Source organism: Homarus americanus, unplaced genomic scaffold (genome assembly GCF_018991925.1).
Source record: "Homarus americanus isolate GMGI-L3 unplaced genomic scaffold, GMGI_Hamer_2.0 scaffold46716, whole genome shotgun sequence".
Lineage (NCBI taxonomy): Eukaryota > Metazoa > Arthropoda > Malacostraca > Decapoda > Nephropidae > Homarus > Homarus americanus.
The window spans coordinates 19,791-46,205 of NW_024750650.1; the positions used below are offsets into that span (position 1 = coordinate 19,791).

Sequence of the window (26,415 nt, forward strand, 5' to 3'; positions counted from 1 at the left end):
GCTGTAAAATTGATTGTGTCATCATGGCAAGAAGTCTCCACTAGATCCCTCAATTCTTCATGGAAAGCACTGTGGCCATCAGTAGTCCATGATTTTGAGGGATTTGAGGAAGAAACAGAGTTGGACCAGGACATTGCATCCATTGGTCAGTCATTGGGCCTTGAAGTGGAGGAGGAGGATGTGGAAGAGCTTGTGATGTCTCATGAGGAGGAACTTACTCCTGATGACTTGAAGCAACTGGATGAGATGTTACAGGTAGAGGCTGACAGTGGTGAGGAGGAAATTGAAAGTGATGACCATAGGCCAGCTAAACAGTTGAAAGATGTGATTTACTACTGGGAGAAGTTCAGGGAACTGGCTTCAAAGCACCCAGATGTGGAAAAAAATGAACTAACTTTGTGTCATGTTGAGGACTCAGTGGTCTCCTTCTTTAAACGTAAGTTAATGGTGAGGAGGAGAGATGCCCCACAGACCACAATTGACACTTTCTTCAGTAAAAGGCAGAGGGAACAAGATGCTATCCCTCAGCCTTCCACTTCAAGAAGGAGAGAGGATGTTCATGGTGGAGAATTTGTCAGTCCAGAGGTTCCTGACATTTTCATGGAAGGTGACTCACCTTCCACGAAGCAGTAAAATGCTTCTCCTCCACCTCCACTTCCTTCTCTTCTCCCTTCTCCTCCTCCACCTCCCACTTCAAATTCACATCATCATCATCATCATCCAGGAGCCTTCTACATACACATCTCAAAGTAAGTGAACTTTTCTACCTTTTTTGTTGAATTTAGGCAATTTTTGGTGAGCTGGAACCAATTACCCAAAAACCCATTGAAACAATGGTTTCGGTTAACGAGCAACCTGCTGGAACGGATTGTGCTCGTTAACCGAGGGACCACTGTACAATGAGTATATAATACACAGTATCACAGTAATGTATATTGTAACTGACATTATATCACAAATTGAGTTGAAAGAATCTATATTTGTTCCACAAAAGAAAAAAAAAATATTTCATATTCTCCATTAAGTGCCTAAGAAAAATTAGTAAACAGAGAGAGATAGAAGAAGATCACAGTTTATACATTATCTATTATGACACTGATGGCAAAGTCTCCATAATTTAACTTGATTGCCCACTGCCAGAGGTGGAATTATGGCTGCACTCTTGACATATGCCACTGGTCAACAACTCTAATGCTTGCTCTAAATACATTACGCACAGATTGGGCTGATAATGTATTGTACATACTTGTGAAAGCCTTTATAGCCTCCAATATAGCACCATTCAGTTCTTGTGCACTGTCCTTAATAATGGCAATGAAGCATTCATTCCTCTTATTCACCTGCTTCCTTATCTTCCCCGTGACTGGATGTTGATGCTGCTGTTGGTGGCACGGGTGATCCTGATGTTGGATCAGTTGACCTAAGTGTTCCTGCTGGTGCAGGCGCTGGCATAATTGTTGGTGATGTCTGCCTTCTTCCTTGAAGACGAACTTTTATCTCCACAACTCATGTTTCTGCTTCAATTTTGGCGCGGGGATCGACGTGGTTTGTTTGTATTTATGTTGGATAAGGCGTACCAACCCTCTCGAGTTGCGGCGTTCGGGTTACTAAATAGTAACCCGATGTTTGGGATTGATATTCGAGTTTCACGAATCCATTTGACGAGTTACCAAACAGTAACCCGACATTCGGGCTTGCTGCCCCGAGTGTTTAAAAATATGGCCGTATAACACAAAGGGGTGCCTGTAAAGCATTATCAGTGCTAACTTTAGAAATTAGCGAGCACAGCATTGCCTGAATACAGCATAGCTCAATTTTTGTTTTTGTAATGCAGAGCACTAAATTAACAGAGCACTAAACTAAGATGCATGTCTCTCATTGTTGATCAAATTTTTCACATACTTGTACTATATTAAATTTTTGGTGGAAAATACATGTTTGCACTTTATTGGCAAGATTTTTCAACTCTTGAAAGCTGTCATCCTTAAGTGAAGTATTGAATCGTTTCCTCAGGATTTTACTTTTACTTTTATCCTCTTCACCACTGATCGGCTTGTTAGCCGGTTGGGCAATCGGTCATGTCTCTGTTACGCACTGTTGGCAAGTACCGGGCATCCGGCTCCTGAATGTACCTGAACCTGCTCCAGTGTTGGTCAAATCTGGTCTTGAAAGAGCTCACACTCGGTGCTGTCACAACACTTTCTGGCAGATTGTTCCAAGAGTTCACAACTCTCACTCCGAAAAAGTTTGCCCTCACAGTTTTCTGGACCTGCGGCTACTTTAATCTTGAGATGTGACCCCTTGTGGGGCGAGTGTCCGCCAGCTCCAGGTAAGGACAGTCGACTGAGTAGTGCCCCTTGAGATGCTTATACACCTCAATTAGTTGCCCTTTGCCCATCTGTAGTATAAGCTAGGCAAGTTCAGGTGCTCCAATCTCTCAGGGTAGCTGAGGTGCCAAGGTGCAGGCACCAGTCTGGTGGCCTTCCTTTGAACATTTGTAACCAAGTGACAGTCCCTAGATGGGGAAGCACTTCACTCTTGAAGGGTCATTACAAGGGTCGGACCGTCTAGATATCTGAATGACTTTCTTATAGGACCAAATAATTTATTTGCCTGATTTACCTTCTTCTCGCAATGGTCCGAGAACTTCAGCTCATCTAATATACTATATGAACAGCCGTGTGTCTGTCTGTCTGTCTGTCTGTTCTGGGCAGCCGAAACGGCACAATCGTGTTTCATCAAACTTGGTGGAAAAATCTTTAGGAAGGCATTAATTAACCATGGAAAACGATGCAAGTGTACGGACTTGGCGCACCCTAATTAACCATGCAAGTCTACGGACTTGGCGCACCCTCATTCGCTGTACGCTAGCCAAGCACGAGCGTTCAAACTTTCACCGGGCACGAAGGGCCCGCGATCGCTTGTTGTCAACCTATACACCTAGATCCTTCCACATTCAGTCTCAAATAGTGCAATTTCTTCGTCCCGTTGGGACATATGATACGCCTCCTTACCGTTGGTACGCCCCAGGTGCATCCTCTTACACTTCGTGACATTGAATCTCAGCAGCCATTTCTTTGACCATTCTTGGAGCTCACAGAAATCCTTCTGCAGCTCTTCACAGTCCGCTTGGTTCTTTATTTCCCGGTATAACTTGGCGTCATCCGCAAACATTTGTATTAATGAGTGTACAGTTGTGTCTGCATTTACACGGTCAATTGAACCCGTGGAGGCCCACGTAAGACGAGAAAAGCGTAAATGAAATAACAGAACATATGGGATTAATTGAAATAGAGACTGGGCCGACCCCCAAACTCCACTTTTTCCGACAATACCTACGTTGTAGTAAAAATAACATCTTAATTTTATGATGGTATGCACACACAATTAATATTTAAGAGAAATACAGCGCCCGGTTGATGTCCATTCAAATAATGGACTCAACTCCCCCCCTCTTCCCACGCTCGCTGGCTCCTCCCTCTCTGAGAAATGTTTGGGTGAAAACACTAGATTTTAAGGTACAGTGGTCCCTCGGTTAATGAGCACAATCCGTTCTAGAAGGTTGCTCGTTAACCGAAAAACTCGTTAACCGAAACCATTGTTTCAATGGGTTTTTGGGTAATTGGTTCCAGCTCACCGAAAATTGCCTAAATTCAACAAAAAATGTAGAAAAGTACACTTACTTTTAGGTGTGTATGTAGAAGGCTCCTGGATGATGATGATGATGATGATGATGGGAATTAGAATGGGGGTGGAGGAGAAGGCACCCCATGGTGCCATTTCACCCAAAAAATTTTAGTTCTCTTGGTGTAATTCAAGATTATTTTCTTTAAATCAACACATGCACTGCATTATATATTGTCAATATGTAAAATAAATTTCAAAATGACCAATAATTTGCTTGCAAACACAGAAAAAAAGCCTTTAGTAGAAGAGAGCCTCAAGCAAGATGTTACCTCCACTGAAAAGAGAGAGAGACTGGCGCCTGTTTCGTGTGTTGCCAGGCTGGATGGCGCGCATAAAACTAGTTTCCTTACCTTCAATTATGTTCAATAATTGTTGAAATGACTAAAAAATTTAATATTAAACTTTTAAAATTATTGAATAGTATAAACTTCTTGATATTTACTAAAATGGTATGGAATATATGCCCTAGAACTGATTACTGTATTGGCGGACTAATACTACAGCTGGTGGACCGTCAAATGCAAGCGAAAACATGTTGAGGTCGGCTCGTAAGAAACTCGTTAATCGAGGGATTGCTCGTTAACCGAAGTTAAGAATCTTATGGAAGGTAACTTGTTAACCGAGGGACCACTGTATAGTAATAAATAAAACCTCAGACTAAAGTTAGGATAACATAATGACATTGCTGGATTCCTTGCAGGACAGGGAATATTTTGAATGTAAACGTCATATATTTTGCACAAAAGACAAAATGTTTGTTAATTTTCATCATCTCCTTAAATTACATCTAAAATTTTTATGTCTAATGCAAATTTTAAGATGTTTATATTGAAAATGATCACCATCTTGTAAGAATTCCAGCAATGTAAATTATATTCTGGCCGGGTAATTTGTATGAATTTTATGAACTAAAAACAAATTTCTTTAGTAAATAAACAAATTATACTTCACCCAGACACTATCTGTCAATCAAAATACCCCACCTCCCGCTCCCCCCCCCGCTCGCTGGGCCCCTCCCTCCCTCCCTACCAGAGAAATGTTTGGGTTTAAACAGTATACAGTGGCCCCTCGGTTAACGAACTCAATCCGTTCCAGAAGGTCGTTCGTTAACCGAAACGTTCGTTAACCGAAACCATTGTTTCAATGGGTTTTTGGGTAATTGGTTCCAGCTCACCGAAAATTTCCTAACTTCAACAAAAATGGCGGAAAAATTTACTTACTTTGAGGTGTGTATGTAGAAGGCTCCTGGATGATGGTGATGATGTGCATTTGAAGTGGGAGGTGCAGGAGGAGAAGGGAGAAGAGAAGGAAGTGGAGGTGGAGGAGAAGCATTTTACTGCTTCTTGGAAGGTGAGTCACCTTCCATGAAAATGTCAGGAACCTCTGGACTGACAGATTCTCCACCATGAACATCCTCTCTCCTTCTTGAAGTGGAAGGCTGAGGGCTAGCATCTTGTTCCCTCTGCCTTTTACTGAAGAAAGTGTCAATTGTGGTCTGTGGGGCATCTGTCCTCCTCACCATTAACTTATGTTTAAAGAAGGAGACCACTGAGTCCTCAACATGACACAAAGTTAGTTCAGTTTTTTCCACTTCTGGGTGCTTTGAAGCCAGTTCCCTGAACTTCTCCCAGTGGTAAATCACATCTTTCAACTGTTTAGCTGACATATGGTCATCACTTTCAATTTCCTCCTCACCACTGTCAGCCTCTACCCGTAACATCTCATCCAGTTCCTTCAAGTCATTAGGAGTAAGTTCCTCCTCATGAGACATCACAAGCTCTTCCACATCCTTCTCCTCCACTTCAAGACCCAATGACTGACCAATGGACACAATCTCCTGGTCCAACTCTGTGTCATCCTCAAATCCCTCAAAATCATGGACTACTGATGGCCACAGTGCTTTCCATGAAGAATTGAGGGTTCTATTGGAGACTTCTTGCCATGATGACACAATCAATTTTACAGCCTCCAGGACGTTGAATTGTGTCTTCCAGAACTGTTTCAGTGTTAGTTCAGGATCAATGGAAGTTGCCTGATGACACCTCCTAAACATTTTCTTCATGTACAACTTCTTGAAGTTGCTGATCACATTCTGGTCCATTGGCTGTATGAGTGATGTAGTGTTTGGAGGCAAAAACAACACTTTCACAAAGTCAAATTTATACTCCAAATTTCTGGCAAGGTCAGGGTCATGACCAGGAGCATTATCCATGAGGAGAAGAGCCTTTAAAGGAAGTTTATTGGTGGTTAGGTAGCTCTTGACAGAGGGGCAAAACACATCAATAGCCCATTCATTAAAGAACTGTCTTGTCACCCATGCCTTACGGTTGGACTTCCAATAAATTCCAAGCTTTGTTCTTACCACTTTCTGTTGCTTGAACACCCTGGGGTTTTCAGAGTGGTAGACAAGCATAGGCTTCAGTCGGAAATCCCCTGAAGCATTGGCACCAAGCAATAGAGTGAGACTGTCTTTCATGGGTTTATGCCCAGGTAAAGAGGCTTCATCCTTGGTGATGAATGTTCTTTTGGGCATCTTTTTCCAGAACAGCCCAGTTTCGTCAACATTGAACACTTGCTGTGGAAGATAATTTTCTTCTTCCATTAGTTTTTTAAATTCAATTAAAAACTTTGCTGCCCCTTCTTTATCAGCACTAGCAGCTTCACCATGCCTAACAACACTTAAAATGTCACTTCTTTTCTTAAATTTTTCGAACCAGCCTTTGCTAGCCCGAAAATCTTCAAATTCTGTTCCTGAAGAACTAGGTTGATCTGTCTTTAAATGTTCATAAATCTCCCTGGCTCTTTCACAAATGAAATCACCAGAAACTGAATCACCTTTCATCTGTTTTTCCCTAATCCAGATGATAAGTAACCTCTCAGTTTCTACGATTAGGGATCTACTTTTAAACACTCTTGTAGATTTGTCTCTCACGTTCACTTCCTTAAATTTGTCTTTTTGTGCAAGAATTGTCGACACAGTTGATGCCGACATGCCATATTCTTTGCATAGCGCATTTGATTTAATACCTTGTTCGTGTTTTTTTATTATTTCCTGCTTCATTTGGATTGAAATCACTTTTATTGATCTCTTAGGCCCCATGCTGGATTCAAACAATGGCAACACGTATTTTTCAAAGTTAAACTAGCTGTAAATAAAGAATATTTTCTTTAAAATAACACTGCACTGCACTATATATTGTCAATATGTAAAATAATTTTCAAAATGACCAATAATTTGCTTGGAAACACAGAAAAAAAGCGTTTAGTTGAAGAGAGTCTCAAACAAGATGTTACTTCCAGTGAAAACAGAGAGAGACTGACGCCTGTTTGCTGTGTTAAGAGGCTGGATGCCGCGCATTAAACTAGTCACTTTACCTTCAATTTTGTTCAATAATTGTTAAAATGACTAAAAAATTGAATATTAAACTTTTAAAATTATTGAATAGTATAAACTTTTTGATATTTACAAAAATAGTAAGGAATTTAAGCCCTAGAACCGATTAATGTATTGGCGGACTGATACTAAAGCTGGTTGCCCGGTCAGTGCAAGCGAAAACATGTTGAGGTCGGTTCGTAAGAAGTTCGTTTAGCAAAATTTTTTTCGTTAAACGAATTGAAGATCCTTATGGAAGGCAGTTCGTTAATCAAAATTACGTTAACCGAGGTGTTCGTTAAACGAGGGGTCACTGTACAGTAAAAGTCCAAAAATCCGGATGCCAGAAATCCAGACCACCCGAGAATCATGACTTTTCGAAAACTCACTTTTTTTTTAAATTTAGGTGGCTTTTGTGTATATGTGCGCATGCGTGAGCGCCACCGCTGCACAGCGACAACAAGCGAACACGCAGTCGCCACTTTAAAACAAGCAATCAAACTGTGACAACGCATGTAATTTTGAGTTCTACTCTTTCCATTTACAGAATACTGCACAAGCCCATAATAATGGCTCCTAAAGTAGATAAACTTCGTTGTGTGAAGAGAAAGAACACATTGAAATTGAGTGACAAACTTGAAATAATTAAGAAACTAGAACGTGGTGTGAGCAATACTGTTCTAATGGAAACATACGACATTGGAAAGTCTACAATTTATGATATAAAAAAGGCAAAGAATAAAATTCTAGAATTCATATCTTTTTCTTTAAGACTGCTCGTTTTGATAAATGAAGCATGCTATATTTGCTAATGAATAACCTATCAAAATGTACCTGTTCATCTCTTCTTTATTCCTCCTTAAATTAGAATTTTAAAAGTACTGCCTGAGAATCCGGAAAATCCGAAAATCGGGACCGACCCAATCCCCAAGCAGTCCGGATTTTTGGACTTCTACTGTATGTACATTTTTATTAATAAATAATACCTCAGACTAAAGTTAGGATAACATAATTGACATTGCTGGATTCCTTGCAGGACAGGGAATATTTTCAATGTAAACGTCATATATTTTGCACAAAAGATAAAATGTTTGCTAATTTTCATCATCTCCTTAAATTACATCTAAAATTTGTATGTGTAATGCAAATTTTAAGATGTTTATATTTAAAATGATCACCATCTTGTAAGGATTCCAGCAATGTAAATTATATATTTTATGAGCTAAAAACATATTTATCTTCAGTAAATAAACAGGTGCACCCCAACTTACGACGGGGTTAGGGACCCAAATCCAGGTCGTAAGTCCGACATGGTCGTAAGTCCGACATCGATAAAAAAAAAATCTACAATGAAATACAGTACAGTTAACCCTCACTTTACGCGGTTAATGTAACCCGCAGGGTCCCGCGTAAAGTGAGGAACGCGTAAAGTGAATAACATAACATATGGGATTAATTGAAATGGAGTCCGAGCCGATCCCCAAACTCCACTTTTTGACGACACACAACTATGTTGTAGTAAAAATTTTATCTTAACTTTATGATGGTATGAAAAAACAAGTAATATAGAAGAGGTTAGGTTAGGAAAGATAAAGGTTAACATAGGAAAAATAAAGGTTAGGTTAGAAAACTAAAAATTAGGTGTAACACTTACGGTAGTAGAAGAGATGGGTCGGCATACGGGGATGGAGGCTGGTTCCGAGGCAGAGGGCAGATTACTGGCCCTCAGGTGAATCACCATTACTAGGTGAATCACCATCACTGTCACTTACAGTTGTCAGGGCTTCCCTGACAAATCCCTCAAAGTCATCTTCACTGCCACTATCACTGGCTTGGGCTGGCTGTGGTGGGTTGCGGGCGAAGAAATCTGTTATGCTTTGCTGACGGCTGGCGTTGATGTTGTCGTGATACACCTTGATGTACAGGCTCCATAGCCTGCACCAGCCGGGTATGGAAGACTTCATAGCGGTCATCGTCATTGTCGCGGGAAAGGAAGGACTTCATCTTCTCTGCACACTCCATGGCACCCTTAATATCACTATGACTTAAATTGTGTTCTTCGGAGACTGACGCACCTTCTTCCTCCTCTTCACTGACGTGTTCTTCTTCCAACATCTCGTCGGCAGTCACTTCAGGATCTCTGATCACCTCCAGGATGTCGTCGTTGGTGGTCTCGGAGAAGCCTGGAACTGTAACAGTCTGCGCAGCTTCTCTGGCAAGGTCCACTGCTACTGCAACATTCTGAACCTCACCAGTCACAGATTGACTCCTCCTCTCACCTGGTATTCCATGCAACACATGTCTCCATGCGTGACGAATTGTAGCAATAGACAGCTGATCCCATGACTCCACCAAGAAGTCCACAGCTTTCTTGATGTTAAATACTCTCCAGAATTGTTTGAACAGTATTTTTTGCTGTTCTAACTGTTGATCCTCATCTTCTTCGCCCTTGCTATCGGTGGTGGTGTCACTCAGGTTACGCAACTCTTCCCTGGTGTTGGTGTAGTCGTTCAGGAGCTGGAATTTTTTTGTTGAGAATGCAGCTTTCACATTGCAAATCAACTCCTGGTCCATGGACTGGATTAAAGACGTAGTGTTGGGAGGAAGGAAGACCACTTTTACGTTGGGGTGACGATCTAACAGTAGGGGCGAGTGTCCTGGTGCGTTGTCCAGCAGCAACAAAATATTAAATGGGACATTCTGTCGCTCACAGAATTTCTTTACATCGGGAACAAAACAGTCATCAAACCAGGAGAGGGACAGTGTAGAGAACATCCATGCCTTACGTGCGGTCAGCCAGTGGACATTTAGCTTGGTCATGTCCATGCTCTTGTAGGCGTGCGGCTTGCGGGCTGTGTGGATCACCGATAACTTGAGCTTACAGGTACCGGAGGCATTGGTGGTAAACAGGACGGTGATGCGTTCCTTCTGCATTTTCCGGCCCCGAATCCTGCTGGCATTCTTCACAACGAAGGACTTGGAAGGTAGCTTTTTCCAGAAAAGACCAGATTCGTCCATGTTAAACACCTGGTCGTCACTGTACTGTCCTTCCTCCATAATCTCACGTAAAAACGGAGGAAATTCCCGAGCCGCAGCACGATCAGCACTCACTTCTTCACCACCAATGTTTATATTGGTGATCTTGTTCCGGATCTTAAACCTCTGTAACCACCCAGAGGAAGCATTAAAGGGTTTGGGCTCTGAAGTTCCCATCTTTCGTGCCACTGCCATGTACAGTTCACGTGCGTAGTCCTTAACAGAGCGCGTGTCGACCGCCATGTTCCGTCGCGCCTGACGCACCAAGTACCTCACAAGTAATTTTCTGTCTTGAGAAGCACCTGGTTGTGAAAATACTTGATCATAGAAGCACCTGTAGACTTTGTGATCTTCATGTGCTCCTTTATCTTGGCTGAATCCTTCTTTATAGTCCGGATCGTAGATTCGTTCACGCCATGCTGGCGCGCCAAATCAACCTGCCTTGTTCCTTTCTCCAACTCTTGGATGATGCTATACTTCACCTCGTAGCTTAAGGAACGTCGTGTCTTCTTTGGTTTAGTGCCGCTGGGTCCAGGTAAGGAAAGGTTTCTCTCTGGGGGTGGTGGTCCGGCGGAAGCCATTTTACGGAACAATGGATGCGCGTTTACACGGTGTGGCCTTGAGGGATGAAACTGCCGCGGCTAGGTCAAGCATCGTCTCTCCTCCCTCCCTCCCCGGGGTGGTCACGTCATAATACTTTAAGCCAATTACAGCTAGCAGCAGAGGGGGGTAGGGATGCATGGCCAATCACAGGTCTGATACGTCATATGACGTCAGTGATAACGCAACAAAGACACACACTGCGCAACCTTACCGCGCCGCTTGCCCAAGCGGAGGGAGGAGGAGGGAGAGGCAGGCAGGCAGGCAGGCGGGCGGGTGGCGCGAATCTAAAAATAGCGTCGCGCCGGACACTCTCAACGTAATGGGGTACACGACCGCGGAATGTGAGCATGTTAGGTTCTGGCAAGGCACCGTGTTAACGTGGAAACGCGGAATGCGGGACCGCATAAAGTGAGGGTTAACTGTACATTAAACGTAATAAATAACGAGGAATGGATACAGTAGAGTAAAAGTAATAAATAATGAGGAATGGATACAGTGTGACTGAGCACTTACCATAAATGTAGTCAGCTGAATGCACACAGGGCCCCCATAATTTTCTATTTACAGTGACCCCTCGGTTAACGAACTCAATCCGTTCCAGAAGGTCGTTCATTAACCGAAAAGTTCGTTAACCGAAACCATTGTTTCAATGGGTTTTTGGGTAATTGGTTCCAGCTCACTGAAAATTGCCTAAATTCAACAAAGATGGTAGAAAAGTTCACTTACTTTGAGGTGTGTATGTACAAGGCTCCTGGATGATGATGATGATGATGGGATTTAGAATGGGGATGAAGGAGAAGGAAGAAGAGAAGGCATTGGGGTGGAAGAGAAGTCACCCCATGGTGCCATTTCACCCATAAAATTTTAGTTCTCTTGGTGTAATTCAAGATTATTTTCTTTAAATCAACACTGCACTGCATTATATATTGTCAATATGTAAAATATCTTTCAAAATGACCAATAATTTGCTTGGAAACACAGAAAAAAAGCATTTAGTTGAAGAGAGTCTCAAGGAAGATGTTACCTCCAGTGAAAACAGAGAGAGACTAACGCCTGTTTGCTGTGTTAAGAGGCTGGATGCCACGCATTAAACTAGTCACTTTACCTTCAATTATGTTCAATAATTGTTAAAATGACTAAAAAATTGAATATTAAACTTTTAAAATTATTGAATAGTATAAACTTCTTGATATTTACTAAAATAGTAAGGAATTTAAGCCCCAGAACCGATTAATGTATTGGCGGACTGATACTAAAGCTGGTTGCCCGGTCAGTGCAAGTGAAAACATGTTGAGGTCGGTTCGTAAGAAATTCGTTAACCGAATTGAAGATCCTTATGGAAGGCAGTTCGTTAACCGAAATTTCGTTAACCGAGGGGTCACTGTACAGGATACATGGAGACTATATTATTTGGAAGAAGCAGAAGAGGAGACAGGGCTGGGTGGGTCATCAAAGTCGCTTTCTTCAGACAGGTTTATGTGCTGTGGAAACTTGCTGGTTGAAGGTATTGGATCATCTTGAGGGAGTGAAGAGGCAGCACTGGTGGGGCGTGAGGAGACAGCACTGGGGGACTTCTTGAAATAGATGTCCAATTTAGACTGCACAGTTTGCTTTTTCTTTTCACTATAAATTTCTCTGTAGCAAGCAAGTGCATCTTGGATCATTCTGTCAACTTTGGCATAACGCTCATAATTTTGATCCATGTCATCAAACATTTGCATTGCTTTATTAATTGTAGCAAATGCCTCTGCCATATGTTTCACTGAAAACTTTTTGGGGGGTACAGGTTCTTCTGTTCTTCTTCTACATTTTGTCTCTCTTCTTCCTCTGCAATTTTCTGTGCATCTAGTTCAATAAGATCCTCATTACTGAGGTCTTCTGCTACACTTTCAACCAACTGTCCAACATCTTCATTATCAATTTCTAACTCCAGCTGTTTACCTAACTCCACTACCTTGTTACTAATATCCGAAATAACTTCATTTTCATTAAATCCTTTGAAACTGTTCACAAATCTTTTCAGGATTTTCTTCCATATTCCATTCATGCAATGTTTTGTAACCTGATCCCATGCTGCACTAATGTTCTTTATACATGACAAAATGTTGTACTCCTTCCAAAACTCTCTGAGCGTTATCTCACCTTCAGTAGCAGCAACAGCCTGAGCGAAGGTCGTGCGTAAATAATTCGCTTTAAAGGCAGCAATAGCACCTTGATCCATGGGTTGGATGATAGAGGTAGTGTTAGGTGGAATGTAGACTACCTTAACATCAGGGTGCATGTCGTCCAGGTGTGGTGGGTGTCCCGGAGCATTATCCAAAATCAGTAAAATCTTGAATGGAATCTGTTGTTACAGACAATACTCCTTGGCTAGTGGAATGAAACAAGTCATGAACCAATCCTCAAACAGTGCTAGGGTCATCCAGGCTCTCTTATTGCTGTGATAAAACACTGGCAGTGTGTGCTTGCTGACATGTTTAAAAGCCCTGGGGTTCTCTGAATGATAGATCATGAAGGGCTTTAGCTTGAAACCAGCAACATTCCCCCACAACAGAAGAGTAATTCTGTCCTTGAATGCCTTGAATCCGGGCATTGTTTTCGCCTCTTTGTGGATGTATGTCTGCTCAGGCATGCGCTTCCAGAATAATCCAGTCTCATCCACATTGAATATTTGCTCAGGCAAATAATTCCCTTCCACAATCACATCAACTAACTTCGCCTTAAAAGATTCGGCAGCACCAACATCGGCACCAGGTGCCTCTCCACTCACCTAAACATTATGTAGACTGTAGCGTTTTTTAAATCTATCAAACCACCCATGACTTCCTGTAAAGGTTTGATCACATTCATCTCCTGCGTGCTCCTTCAGGCTTTGGAACAGGCTTCTTGCTTTAGCCTGTATGGTTAGAAGGCTTAAGGGTACACGCTACTGTATCTGGTCTTCTATCCATATCACCAATAATTTTTCCATATCGTGAATAGGACCTTGTTTTCTCTTTGATATTATAGTTCCCTTTATTGGTGTTGTTCCTTTCACTACTTCACGAATACGTTCCTTGTCCTTCAGAATAGTGGATATAATCGAGTGTGAGAAACCTAGGTCGCGTGAGATTGTTGCTACTGTTTTTCCATTCTCATACTGTGTTATTATCTTCATTTTCATCTCAAAAGTAATTGCCAGTCTCCTTTTCCTTGGAACACCACCAGCACTCTCTCTTTTACGCTTTCCAGTCATTATATAGTCAATTAAATACGATAATAACGAAAGTTTACAGCGCTCCACTGAGTGAGTGTACCCACGAGGCGACCCGAGACGCGCCACCCTCTCACCCGGGATGGAAACGTTTCAGTATAGAAAATGCGCACGTCATTTGAAAATATTTTTGGTCACGACGGTCGCAGTCGTATGTCCCGACGGACGTACGGTCAGAGCAGATAGTAGTCGGGGACTACCTGTATACTTCACCAACGTAAATGATGAAATTTACCGCGTAATGAAAACATCATTCTGGCAAGGTGCCACGTAAATGACCAAACGAGTAAACAAAAACCGCGTAAATCCAGACTCAACTGTACAACGTCAGGCATGTCATTTATGAAACAAACAAACAACAGCGGGCCCAATACACTACCCTGTGGTACCCTGCTTGTGACAGGTCCAGATGATGATTTTGTGCCATTAACCACCACACACTGCTTGCGGTTATGCAGAAAGTCTTCTATCCACGCTAGGACATTTCCCCGAATTCCGTACCCTTCCAGTTTGATTTTCAGCCTTTCATGGGGTACACTGTCGAAAGCCTTGGCAAAATCTAGGTCGATATTACTACCCTTTTCCAGAATATGGGTCCAAATATCCAATACCTTGAGCAATTGTGTTAAGCAGGAGCGCCCTGGCATAAAACCGTGTTGGCAATCCTTTACAAGGTTGTTTCGTATTACAGTAAACCCCCACTTTACGCATTTCCATGTTTACGCGGTACCCTGCCGAAACCGGAATGCTCACTTTCCGCGTTGTGTGTACCCTTTTACGCGGAGAGCGGCGCGAGCAGGGTGCGCACAAGGTCGCCCAGTCATCAAAACATTACCGACTTCTTCACCCGCCACCCACCACAGCCGGCCCAAGTCAGTGATAGTGATAATGATAGTGAGGATATGGACTTATATGGACTTTGAGGGGTTTGACAAAGAGGCCCTGCAAGCCTCTGTGGTGGATAGTGATACAATTGATACAAGTGATACAGGTGAGGGCCAATAATCTGCCCTCAGTCTCGGAACCAACCCTCCATCCCCGTGTGCCCAGCCATCTTTTCTACTCATGTAAGTGTTAAAAAACCTAATATTATTGATATTTCTCTTAATTATTAATTGTGTGTGCATACCATCATAAAATTAAGAAGTTATTTTTGCTACAACGTAGGTATTGTGTCTGAAAAAGTGGAGTGTGGGGGTCGGCCCGGTCTCTAATTCAATTAATCCCATATGTTATGTTGTTCACTTTACGCGTTTCTCACTTTACGCGGGCCGCCGTGGGTTCAATTGACCACGTAAAGTGAGGGTTCACTGTAGATGTTCCATCGCGGCATCTCTGATAATACTCTTAAGTACTTTACATATTATGCTGGCCAGGCTCACCGGTCTATAGTTGTTCGTGGAATGAAGATCGCCCTTCTTGAAGATAGGACTCACATAAGCAATTTTCCAATCACTGGGGACCTTTTGTTCATCCAGACATTTACAGAACAGGATCTTCAGGGGCTCAGCAAGCTCATTGCACAACTCTCTGAGCACTCTGGGATGCACCATTAGGGTGGGTCATAGGAGGGAAGATCAGCTAAAACTAATGGCCCATCACTTTTTTGGTAGATTTTAGTGTATATAAACAGAAAATAATTTCAGTTTCAATATTTTGCAACCTTATGCTAGGTAAATTTTAGCGTGAAATTTATCGAAAATCTAATGTACAGCTGCATTAGTGCATTACAATTAAATAGTGAACATTGCTTTCTGACTTCATTCTTTAACAACCCAACTAACATTATTTTTTTCTGTTTCAGATTCTGATGCATTTATAAGTTGATAATATTTGCGATGGCTGCTTGTGTCAGGACGAGGAACCAAAAATCCAGCCATCTCAGTCACTATCTTGGGTCTGGAAGAGAGCTCCTGAAGTAGGAGTTGCCTACATTGAGAGATGCTTTGAGATACGGTGTTTTAATCAGGCAAATCAGTGAAAAGAACCAAAGAACTTACACAAACAAAGACATTGCCAGTGATATGACCAAAGCTGTCTTGGCACAGTACACTCTGGCTAACGCTCAGTTCAAGCCTCCAGTCATAACAAGTCAGAAGAAGATTAGTGAGAGACTGCTAGCCAGTTGGGAAAAGGCAAGAAGATATCTCTCTTGGGGAGAGAGGAAAACTTGCAGTTGAGGACAGCTTTGCCAATAACTGGACCCAGTTATTTGACATAATTACTTGCAAGTGCCCAATTGTTCTCTGTCTGAGTTTGGATCGTCGTGACTGTAAAATCCGAGGCCCACATCTCCTGTATTTGCAAGCGTGAACTGAAGATTCCTGTGGTCGAACTGGCATTTGTCAAAGCACAGAGACTGGCAGTATAGGGCTCTCATGATTTCTAGCCAAGATATTCCGGAGTCCAAGAGACAGGAGGCTCCCACAGAGAGACAGAAGAGGAGAAGAGTTGCCGAGGAAAAGAGACTTGAGAAGGCCCAGGGTGAGGTAAAAAAGGCCGATGATTGGAGTCAAGCTGATTCAGAGTTTAATGACTTCCCCATGGCTGATCCGAGTGCTGACCAGGAGAATGATGACTTTGTCCCTAACCCAGAAAATAATGATCCCAAACCTTCCAGGCATAAGATTCGAAATAGGAAAGATATCCCGAGCATAGCTCTGGCCAGCATCCGACACCACACTGGTCTCAGAGAAACTGCAGAGATAGCAACAGCTGCCTGGATTGACGGTGGTTTGATAACACCTGATGATGTTCACCTGGTGATAGATCATAACAAAGTAAGGAAAGCTCAGGAGAAACTTGTCAGTAACCTAGAAGAGGAGTTTGATAAGGGGATAAGAGAAAATGGAATCAATTGTTTGTTCTTTGATGGGAGAAGGAATGACACTAAAGTGTTCATGAAAGTTGGAGATTCTGACAAGTTGTTTCCTGCCATGGTGAAGGAGGAACACTACTCCTGCTGCAGTGAACCAGGAGGGAAGTATTTGTGGCATTTCACTCCAGAGAAAGATGACATCAGGAAACCAGCTGAGATAATGGCAGATAACATTGTGAACTGGCTCAGAGAGAGGAACGTAGACCAGACCCTGCAGGCCATTGGAGGGGACAGCACCAACACGAACACAGGGTGGCAAGGGGGGGTCATACAGTGGATAGAGCGGAAGATTGGGAGGAAGCTGGTCTGGATTGTTTGTGACCTCCACACCAGCGAGTTGCCACTCAGACATCTGATCCAGGAGCTGGATGGCAAGACCTTTCAAACAATGATGGTCTGGTCCTCTTGGCAAGATGCTGGACTCTGCCACTCGAGTTAGAAATAAACTGAAGCCTTGAAAAATCACAGTTGGCCCTCCACTGCTGAGCTTGCACATACTGTCATTGACGACCTGAGTACCGACTGTACTATGGTTGCCACGATTTGCAGTGCCATCAAACCGGGGGGTCATGCCTGATAGACTTGCTTACCTGCAGATAGGTCCAGTCTCATTATCTCTAGGTGGTCACAACGGTTTCAGGTTCTACAGAATTTGGGTCAGCCCATCATAAACTGAAAGGGAACCAGCTTCACAACCTGAGATCCTATTGTCCACCTATCGAGGTTCACTTGCCAAATTGGTTCAACACCAAGGTCAAGTCATCGCTCTCCCAAGGTCCGAGGCATGTCTTCTTCCAGCTTGAGCGCCCTCTGGAGGAGTCAGCTGGGCGAAGGTTGTTCAGATTGTGGAGCAGATCAGAGGAGATCTTCTGCATCATCCTTAAGGCAGTTCTGCAGACAATGCCTTGCAGTAAGGATGAGGAGGAGAGAAGAGTGGCAGTCAAAAAGATCTTGGATATGAGACTTATGAGAGGATCTGGGCATGACTAACGTTGGTGGACGATTCCCTTCAGGGTCAGAAAGACTCCTGAAGTCAATCTAGGTGCCAAGACCCTCACTGATCTCATAGATCTGATAACATCCAGGCTGGCAGTGAGCCCCCTCTACCTGCAGCCTCACCCAATGTTCAAGTCAGAGCTCTGGACAATCCCCATGCATGTCCCTGCCTGGCCCCTCGCACACCCAGAGTATAGAGCGCAAGGCACAGCAAGTGAGCGAGGCCAGCAGTCACTGCAGGCTGAGCCAGGAGAGGAGGGAAGGCTACATCCTGAGCTCAGGTGGTCAGGCAGGGAGGTGATGAGTAGAAACAGAAGCAAGAAAAGACATGTTCTCATGGTGTGCAGCAACACCGGTCGTGAGTAGTAAACCGGTTTTGTATTTGATGACGCGTTTTCTAAAGGAATATTAAATTTACTGAATGTGTCAAGATCATTAGTTTAATTATTCTGGATCATTTTCATCCTAATAAATTAACCTGATACATTTACTTTACTTAAATAAGCTATTTAGTGGTGTTGGTAAAAGTGTGAATACTGAATTTTCATAAAGATTTCAAGTTGTACCCTACCTCGCAAAAAATGAAAACTTTTCAAATCTGGAAGATATCATGATTCTGCACATAGAACTACATCACATTAACATTCATGGGCCGATGCCAAACTCAAAATGCCTCCCGATAAACATGCACACCCTAATGCACCATGTCAAGGCCAGGACTCTTATGGACCTTTAGCTTTGACTGTTTATTTCTAATACCCTCTTCTGTGAACACACAATCAGTGCTGTGTCGAACCGTCTGTCCTCAAACGCAGGAAGGTTAATCGTATTCTCTCGTGAACACCAAGGAAAAGAAACTGTTCAATGCCTCAGCTTTAGCCTGGTCAGAATCTGCTTAACTACCATCTTCAAGCCTCAGGTCTCATACTCCTACTTGCGTTTTTAATTTTGACTTTGCATAGCGGTAAAACGCTTTTGGGTTTGACTTGACCTCGCTTGCAACCAGCCTCTGGAACTCCTTTTCAGCCCTTCTACACACTGCCATTGCTTGGGTTCTGGCTCTTGCATACATCTTCCTGTCCCTCATGATTTGACCTAACCCACGTTGTCAAACTCTACTATGGTTAAATCAGTTTTGATTTTCTGAAAGGCTTGAAAATGAAACAGAAACTCAATGTGCAAATTTGATGGAATATATGCACAATTTTGTCAGTTCATATCACTCTGAATAACTTGTTGCAAAGTGGTTGAATGTGCTGTTGTATATTTGTCCGGAAAAAAATATAGTGAAGAATGTTGTACACTTTATACACAAACATTCCTCTGCCTTGCAACCTGATGAACCCCTTCATTCACCTCAAATTCCTCATCACTTATTCTCACAGCATTTTTTGAGCTCTCACATAATGTCATGACCACTTGATGAAGATACTCCTTGACCCCTAGTTTTCTCATTGCCTGCTTTAGTGCTTCACATGGTACCCTGTGAAAAGCCTTCTCATATGTGGTAAGACTTTCTTGCCTTCCCTAGATCTCTGTATATTTCTCTTGTCGTTGCTTGGCCATAATTATTGCCTCAATAGTCCCCCTACCTGTCATGAACCCAACTGACATTTCATTAATGTCCACTCTTTCCATTATCAATTTCTTGATCACTCTTTCCACAACTTTCACAATCTGATCTAACAGCTTCAGGCCCCTGGAGTACATAATTTCTGTTACCTGTGAATACTGTTCAATAATAAAATACAAATATAATCCAGATAACCTGGTGGTAGTTGTTGAGAAAAATTGGGGGTTACTGAGTAACTACTCACTGTATACAGTCGTTACAAGGAACTGACCCATATTACAGGGCCCCCCCCCCAAATTCGAGGGGGTTAAGTTCTCAAAATGGTTGCAAATCGCCAACCATAATAACAGTTGCTAACCAGGGGGTGGGGGGTTACATCTGTGTCTGATGATTTATGAGAGTATTTTCCCATTATAATTTATTTTTATGTGTGTCTACACACACACATATTTACAATACAGATAAAGGAAATTACTGTCTCGAGAACGAATGGCTCCCTGTCCCACCCTGAAAATGCTGGCAACTTTGAAACTACCCACAGACATTCTTGGGTACATCCAGGGTGTCATCCACGAATAATAGAGGACCACAAAATAAAAATCTGCAAATTTGGGGGGGGGGGCCCCCTGTACTTGAAGAGTAATTCAGACCTCTGTATGTGTAGGAAGGGTGAGTGCATGCCGACTTAACCATTTGCTTGGTGCCCAGAGTATCAGCTGACACAATGTTGCTGCAATATTGACACTTGGCCTCTGTAGAAAAACAAGAGAAAAAAATATTTGTAAGCATATGTCCATGCCTTGAAACAGACAAACAAACAGCCATACTAATACCTGCATTACTACTTTGCTGTCACTCGGAACCAATTATGACAATCATCCCATGATACAATGATTTGATATAAAGATGTCACCTTTGTTGGTGAGCTACGAGGCAACTCGAGAGGCTGATACAGGACCGGCAGGGCTGTCCACAGATATTGCACGTGTGGAGGACTACATCTAGTGTGGGAAGGGCGGTGGCAGCATCTTTCCGGCGCTTGTCTGCCTCAATGTGCAGTCGGGCTACCTTGAAAGTATTGACACCTCATATGGTGCTCCTACAAGCATTATGGTGTGGAGTGATCGTCTTTGAAGTAAAAGGGCCAATTTGGCATTTTTTTCAGGTTTTTTCGACCCAAAACTTTTATATTATTAAATGCTGTTTTTGCTTGCTCTATTCTTGAGAGGCCCCCCAATACCAAGAACTAACTGACTGAGCATAGTTTACTAACTTGAGAGTCTCCTAGCTCCAAGAGAACAGCTGTTGCACCAAGACACTTAAAATAGAGTAGGATGTGGAGGAAGGAGAAATTGTTCTTATCGCCACAATGGCTTGCATAAATGGGGAAATGAAGGTATAACCAAGTTTTGCAATCTACATCCTCTATTATGAGTTTGGGACATAAAAAAGTTGTTTACTGATGCTTAACAAGATAAATGGATATTGCTTAACCCTTTGCCTTACTAAAATAAATTAATGTACCTTGGAAAAAAAGTTTGTGCAAAAAGAGTTCTTCACGAGTTGCTTTAATTTTTCAAATACTGTACAAGTAACCTTGGGATACTTGATTTTGTCCATTTCATATTAACAGATGGCAGCACAAGATGTGTTAACAGTCACTCAGTTGATGGAATGGCATAGCAAGGGGAGCGAGAAGTGATGAATATTAATAATTTTCTCACCATTTCCAGCCATTTTTTACCCCTAAAAATCTCTAGTGAGGAAATATCCTATGCTGATAGTAATGAATATGTAGACAAAGATGAGTCTGGAAGTAAGAGTGATGTTGTTTCTGACACTGAAAACTCAGATTCTGATGACAAACCAGCAAGTCAGACTGTTGTTCAGGGTTGGAAACAGGTAGATCTGGCTCTTCCTCTTGTTCAACCATTCCCTCAATTTCCATAAACCAGTGAGGCTTCTGTGAATTATATTTCTGACCCACATGATAGTACAGTATTGTATATTGCAATACTTCAACTTTTTTTAATGATCTTGTTGATGTACTGTGATGTACTGTACCTGCATATACCCTTCATAGTTGTCCATTTTTAATGTAATTCCTGAAGTATCTTGGGAGAGTAATTAAAGTGTACTTGACTGTATAATAACTTATATAAAAAATCTATAACTACTGTAAATGTTTTGGTTACTTTGTCCATATTTTTTTTTCCAGAACCTTTTGAAATAAATGGATAAAGCAAAGGTTTAATGAGTTTGTTTAGATATACAAAATGCTTTCTCCTGAAACAATATCATTATATTTCCTGCTACAACTACAAGTAGAAAAGAATAAAAAGTAAAATGATATACATGTATACTATCATGCATCTCGAGATTCACGGTGAAAATATCATGAACCAAGTGCTTAACCGAGGCCAGAACACTCTTTGGTAAGCGTGGCAACTGAGATTCTTTGTAAGTAGCAGAGTCAAGATACTTTTGTTTACCACCCGCTGCACTTTGCTCAGTGGGACAAAATGGATTTTCTAATCCAAATAATTCATATGCCAAAGCTCCAACTGCCCACAAATCCGAATTAGAATAGTCCACATATCGCAAGAGGCCAGGAACAGCTGTCTTAACCTGTAAAGATAAATAATATTAATTATAAGATTAACAGTATAAATTGTATGACATACTGTACCACAAAATCGTTACCACAAAAATACGAAGGTACTGTTGAGAAATTAACACTTCACTTACGGTATGTAGAAAAGAACAAATTACAAATTATTGTATTTACTCCAGGAGTTTTTCAAATTTATGCTTCAGTATGTATCCTTACCTCAGGAGCCATCAGTGCAGCATTGCCTTGTCTGGGATCTGCTTCATAAGATGGAAAAGAAATAGTCATGTTCGATGTATCATTGGCGATACTGCACCCAAAATCAGTCAAAACTAGCAATGGATACTGCCATCCTTCAGCCAGCGACAAAAGAATGTTATCCGATTTAAGATCCCTGGAAAGAGAACAATAGATTGTCATAAGTGACATCCAAAGATTGAATGAATTATAGCACAGAACTACTACTTTACAATCTTTCATATGACATCAGTTAAAAAAAAGTAAAATATGAATTAAATCATAAGGAGGAAACACTGCACACTATATGCTAATAATAAATCTCACAAAATTATCTAAACATTTAAAGGAGAGACTCAATAAGGAAATGAGTCAGGAGGTAAAAACTGTACCTGTGAACCACATTATGGTTATTGAGGTGAAGTACTGCCTCCAGCAGCTGAGTTAGAAGGAGAAGGGAGGTGTGACCTGGAGGCTTGTGTTGAATCAGGTATTCACGAAGACTCGTATCATACCTGCATATGAGAAATCAGTTCACAACAATAGATATTTATATTCAAAGATATCTTATATGAAAATGTCTCTCAAATTTAACAGCAAAAATTGTTCAGTCAAATAAAATAAAATATGAAATGGATTACAGGTTGTACCTCTCAAGTCCGGCAACCTCGGGACCTGAACGGTGCCGGACCATGGAAATTCACTCATTTCCTGGATAGATAGTGACTTGTGCTTATACTTGGAAGCACTAGCACCACTTTCTCTGCATCATGGTCTCTTTGAAGACATATTGAAGGGTTAAATGTCGTATAGTAGCTTCTCAAATTTCGCGAGTTTTTAATTCAACATATTTTATTGGAACACAAAAAATAAATAAATAAATACAAATTTTGACGGCGGAAACTTGAATTTCGACGGGTTTGAACGGCCCGCCAACGTGCAGACGACGTGCATAATCGTGTAAACAGCGTCATTTCTCTTATGTACAAAAGATTCATTATTGTTTATTACTGAATGTCTTTTTTATTGAATTAATGTTTATGTGTGCAAAATGAACAATACAATTCATTAATAATACGTAGAATATTAGAACACACGAGGAAATGACACAGCATTGTTTTCGTTGATTACAAAACCAGTGACTGACTGGTTCTACATATAAAACTGAAGAAAATAAGACCTTGGCTGTAGCTGTAGTAAAATTAATATGGTTGTTTTAAGTAATGTTATTTAATGTTAATAAATGGATTAATAGAAGTAGCTAACAATAATGGTAAAGAAAAAAGAGAGATCGCGTACGTAAGTGCGCACACGTGAAAACATCGTCATTACTTTACCTAAGAATATGAAAGCAACACTTATTTACTGTTCATATATATTTTAATTAATGTTTCTGAATTTGTTTTTATTGAATTAATGTTTGTGTGTGCAAAATTAACAATACAATTTATTAATAATAAGTGGAATATTAAAACACACGAGGACGAGATGGCTGTTGGCATTGTTTTTGTTAAAGCTTACAAAACCAGTGACTGATTGGTTCTACATATAAAACTGAAGAAAATAAGACCCTGATTGTAGCTGTAGTAAAATTAATGTAAAAAAATTAATATGGTTGTTTGAAGTACCTGTAATGTTATTTAATGTTAATAAATGAAACAATATAAGTAGCTAACCATTAATGGTAAAAAAAAAGTGAGACTGCACGTATGTAAGTGCGCACATGTGAAAACATATCGTCATTACTCTACATAAGAATATGAAAGCAACACTTATTTACTGCTCATATATATTAAAGGGTTAAATGTTGTACTCTGTATAGACAAGCAGAGGGAGAGAGAGAGAGAGCAGCCGAACTGCCGGATGTAAACAAACCTTAATTTCCCGCGGCTTTGTTGTTGGTTTTTTTTACGGGGATTAGCCCACCCGGGCACAAGTCACTGACCCACATTGGGGCCTGAGGGGCAAAAATTTAATACTCCTGTAATAATAATAATAATTCAGATAAGAAAAAAAAAAAAAAAAAAAAAAAAAAAAAAAAATCTACCTATTGGACAAACTAAAATCGTTCCGGACCACGGGAGTTTCCGGACCACAGAGGTACAACCTGTAATTAGTGTATGTCAAGCTTGCTAGAGAAGAGAAAAGAGGAAGAGGTATCTCTCACATAACAATGGGGAGGTGTTCCTGAAAACCCATGATTAAGCGAAATGATCGCTAAATGAGGAATAATACCCGTGGAGACAGCTTTTATGTTTTTTTTTTTACGGGGATTAACCCACCCAGGCACAGGTCATCGATATCAGAGTAAAGTACCTTTATTGTAATGTTGCATACTTGAAGCACAGAATTCTTAGTACAGTCATGCACCGGTTAACGTCCGACCGAACAACGTCCGACATATATGTCCGTGCCCCCCAAATCTGTGACGCCTGCTGGACCACCACTCCACGACCCCCTGACGGAGACACGATGATCCTCCCCATACTGGTCAGATATTATGTGTTAAGGTAATATGCTTCCTTGATTAGGCTTTTTTTAAACATTTGCCTCCAGGTGTAATGTTAACCTACATCTATTGAGGATAAAATCTTTCACCTACAAATTGACAATAACACATTTGCTGTAATCAGACATCTAGTTGCCTCAACAATTGCAACCGCAGTTGCAATTGGGGTTGCAATTTCAAATTCTGTGGCATTACTAAGTATAGTGAAGTCTCTGGTGCACTCTAAGATTAAGAGAGAAAACGGAGGACTCAGGTGTCCTGATGTGAGAGAAAACGGACTCGTATGACGGGGGACCAAATAAACAAAGCATAGCTACATGTTTTGTGGACTACAGTATTAAGCGTAACCTTTTCATCACTTTGTAATAAACCTAACCATGCCTATGTGTGTTTATGATATTTACCATAACATTATATATATATATTTAGTGGGTCTAAATGGTCGTAAAATGGGAAACCTGGGGTTGGGTCTTGGGTGCCTGGAACCAATTAGAGTAAATCCCATAGGTTCTGTACTTTCGTTATCGGCGGGGTCCCAATTAGGTGTGATAACCAAGGGATGGCTGTACTGTACTGTATATACTTGTGACACTGGCCAGTTGCTTCTGGTGTTATGGTACAGGGGTACCAAGTGACAGCACTAGGATCCCACTTCCTCTATCAAGGAATAAACAATTAAAATTTAAATTGAAAAAAAAAAAAAAAATTCAAATAATGGGACCTAGCGAACCTAAATGGCCCTAGAGCGGGCACAGTCACGTATGCATCGCGTATTCTTATAGATTGTGCTGCCAGGCGTACGTTATCTAGTGAATTTAGTCAATATTGTACAGTAACAATGGACCTAAGTGCAAACCTGTATTGTACATCTACTGAATGATTACGGTACTAAAATTGTTATGTCTGTTGCAAGTATAGCTTGTTTATACAGGTATTCAAATAAATTACTATCTTACAAGAATCCCTCCAATGTAAGTTATATTCGCCCAGGTCGTTTGGGTGGCAAATTATGAGAAGAGCTTAGTCACTCTTAAGTAATGATAAATAAACACGCAGGTAGGCCTTCAGCGCCAACTGTCAAATCTTATCTCAAATAAATAAACAAGCAAACGCCAGACATTCTGTCACACCCCCCCCCACTTCCCACCCTCCTTGTGTTCCCAGATAAAGGATTGGTGATTTCTTTTTTTATTTTATATAATATCTCAGACTAAAGTTAGGATAATATAATTTGCATTGCTGAAATCCTTGCAAGACAGAGATTAATTTGAATATAAGCATCATATATTTTGCTCAAGATATAAAAAATGTAGTACATTAGTGTACAGTACTCCCTCTTTATCGACGGGGGTTACGTTCTGTAAACGGCCGTCGATAAAGAAACCGTCGATACCGTGATGGTTGCGTAATTTTTCTAACTATTATTAGCATATGTTGAATAAATGTACCTTTAAGCATTAATGCGTTTCCTTTACACATAACCTTAAATAATAGTGTATAAATAATAATATAATAAGTGGACAAAAATACTAGCAAACTTACGATTTCATTTATTGAAGTGAACATCGGTCCTTACAGTAAACAATACAGTGTACAGTATATACAAGTGTGATGATTGAGGCTTATTAAAAGCCTGACCAGTCAGATGAGTATGATTAG

At 41.2% G+C, this 26,415-nt stretch overlaps 1 protein-coding gene across 1 annotated transcript in view; it reads right to left on the minus strand.

Annotated features, from left to right (window-relative positions):
* LOC121854128 (serine/threonine-protein kinase Pink1, mitochondrial-like) overlaps nt 1–26,415 on the minus strand; it is a 60,737-nt gene that overhangs the window by 12,909 nt on the left and 21,413 nt on the right. The window contains exons 7-11 of the mRNA XM_042348520.1: nt 22,640–22,762; nt 22,230–22,404; nt 21,680–22,027; nt 21,267–21,377; nt 20,050–20,259 (exon numbers count right to left, since the gene is read on the minus strand). Of these exons, the coding sequence (XP_042204454.1) occupies nt 20,050–20,259; nt 21,267–21,377; nt 21,680–22,027; nt 22,230–22,404; nt 22,640–22,762 (967 nt within the window). The remainder of the gene's footprint in view (nt 1–20,049; nt 20,260–21,266; nt 21,378–21,679; nt 22,028–22,229; nt 22,405–22,639; nt 22,763–26,415) is intronic.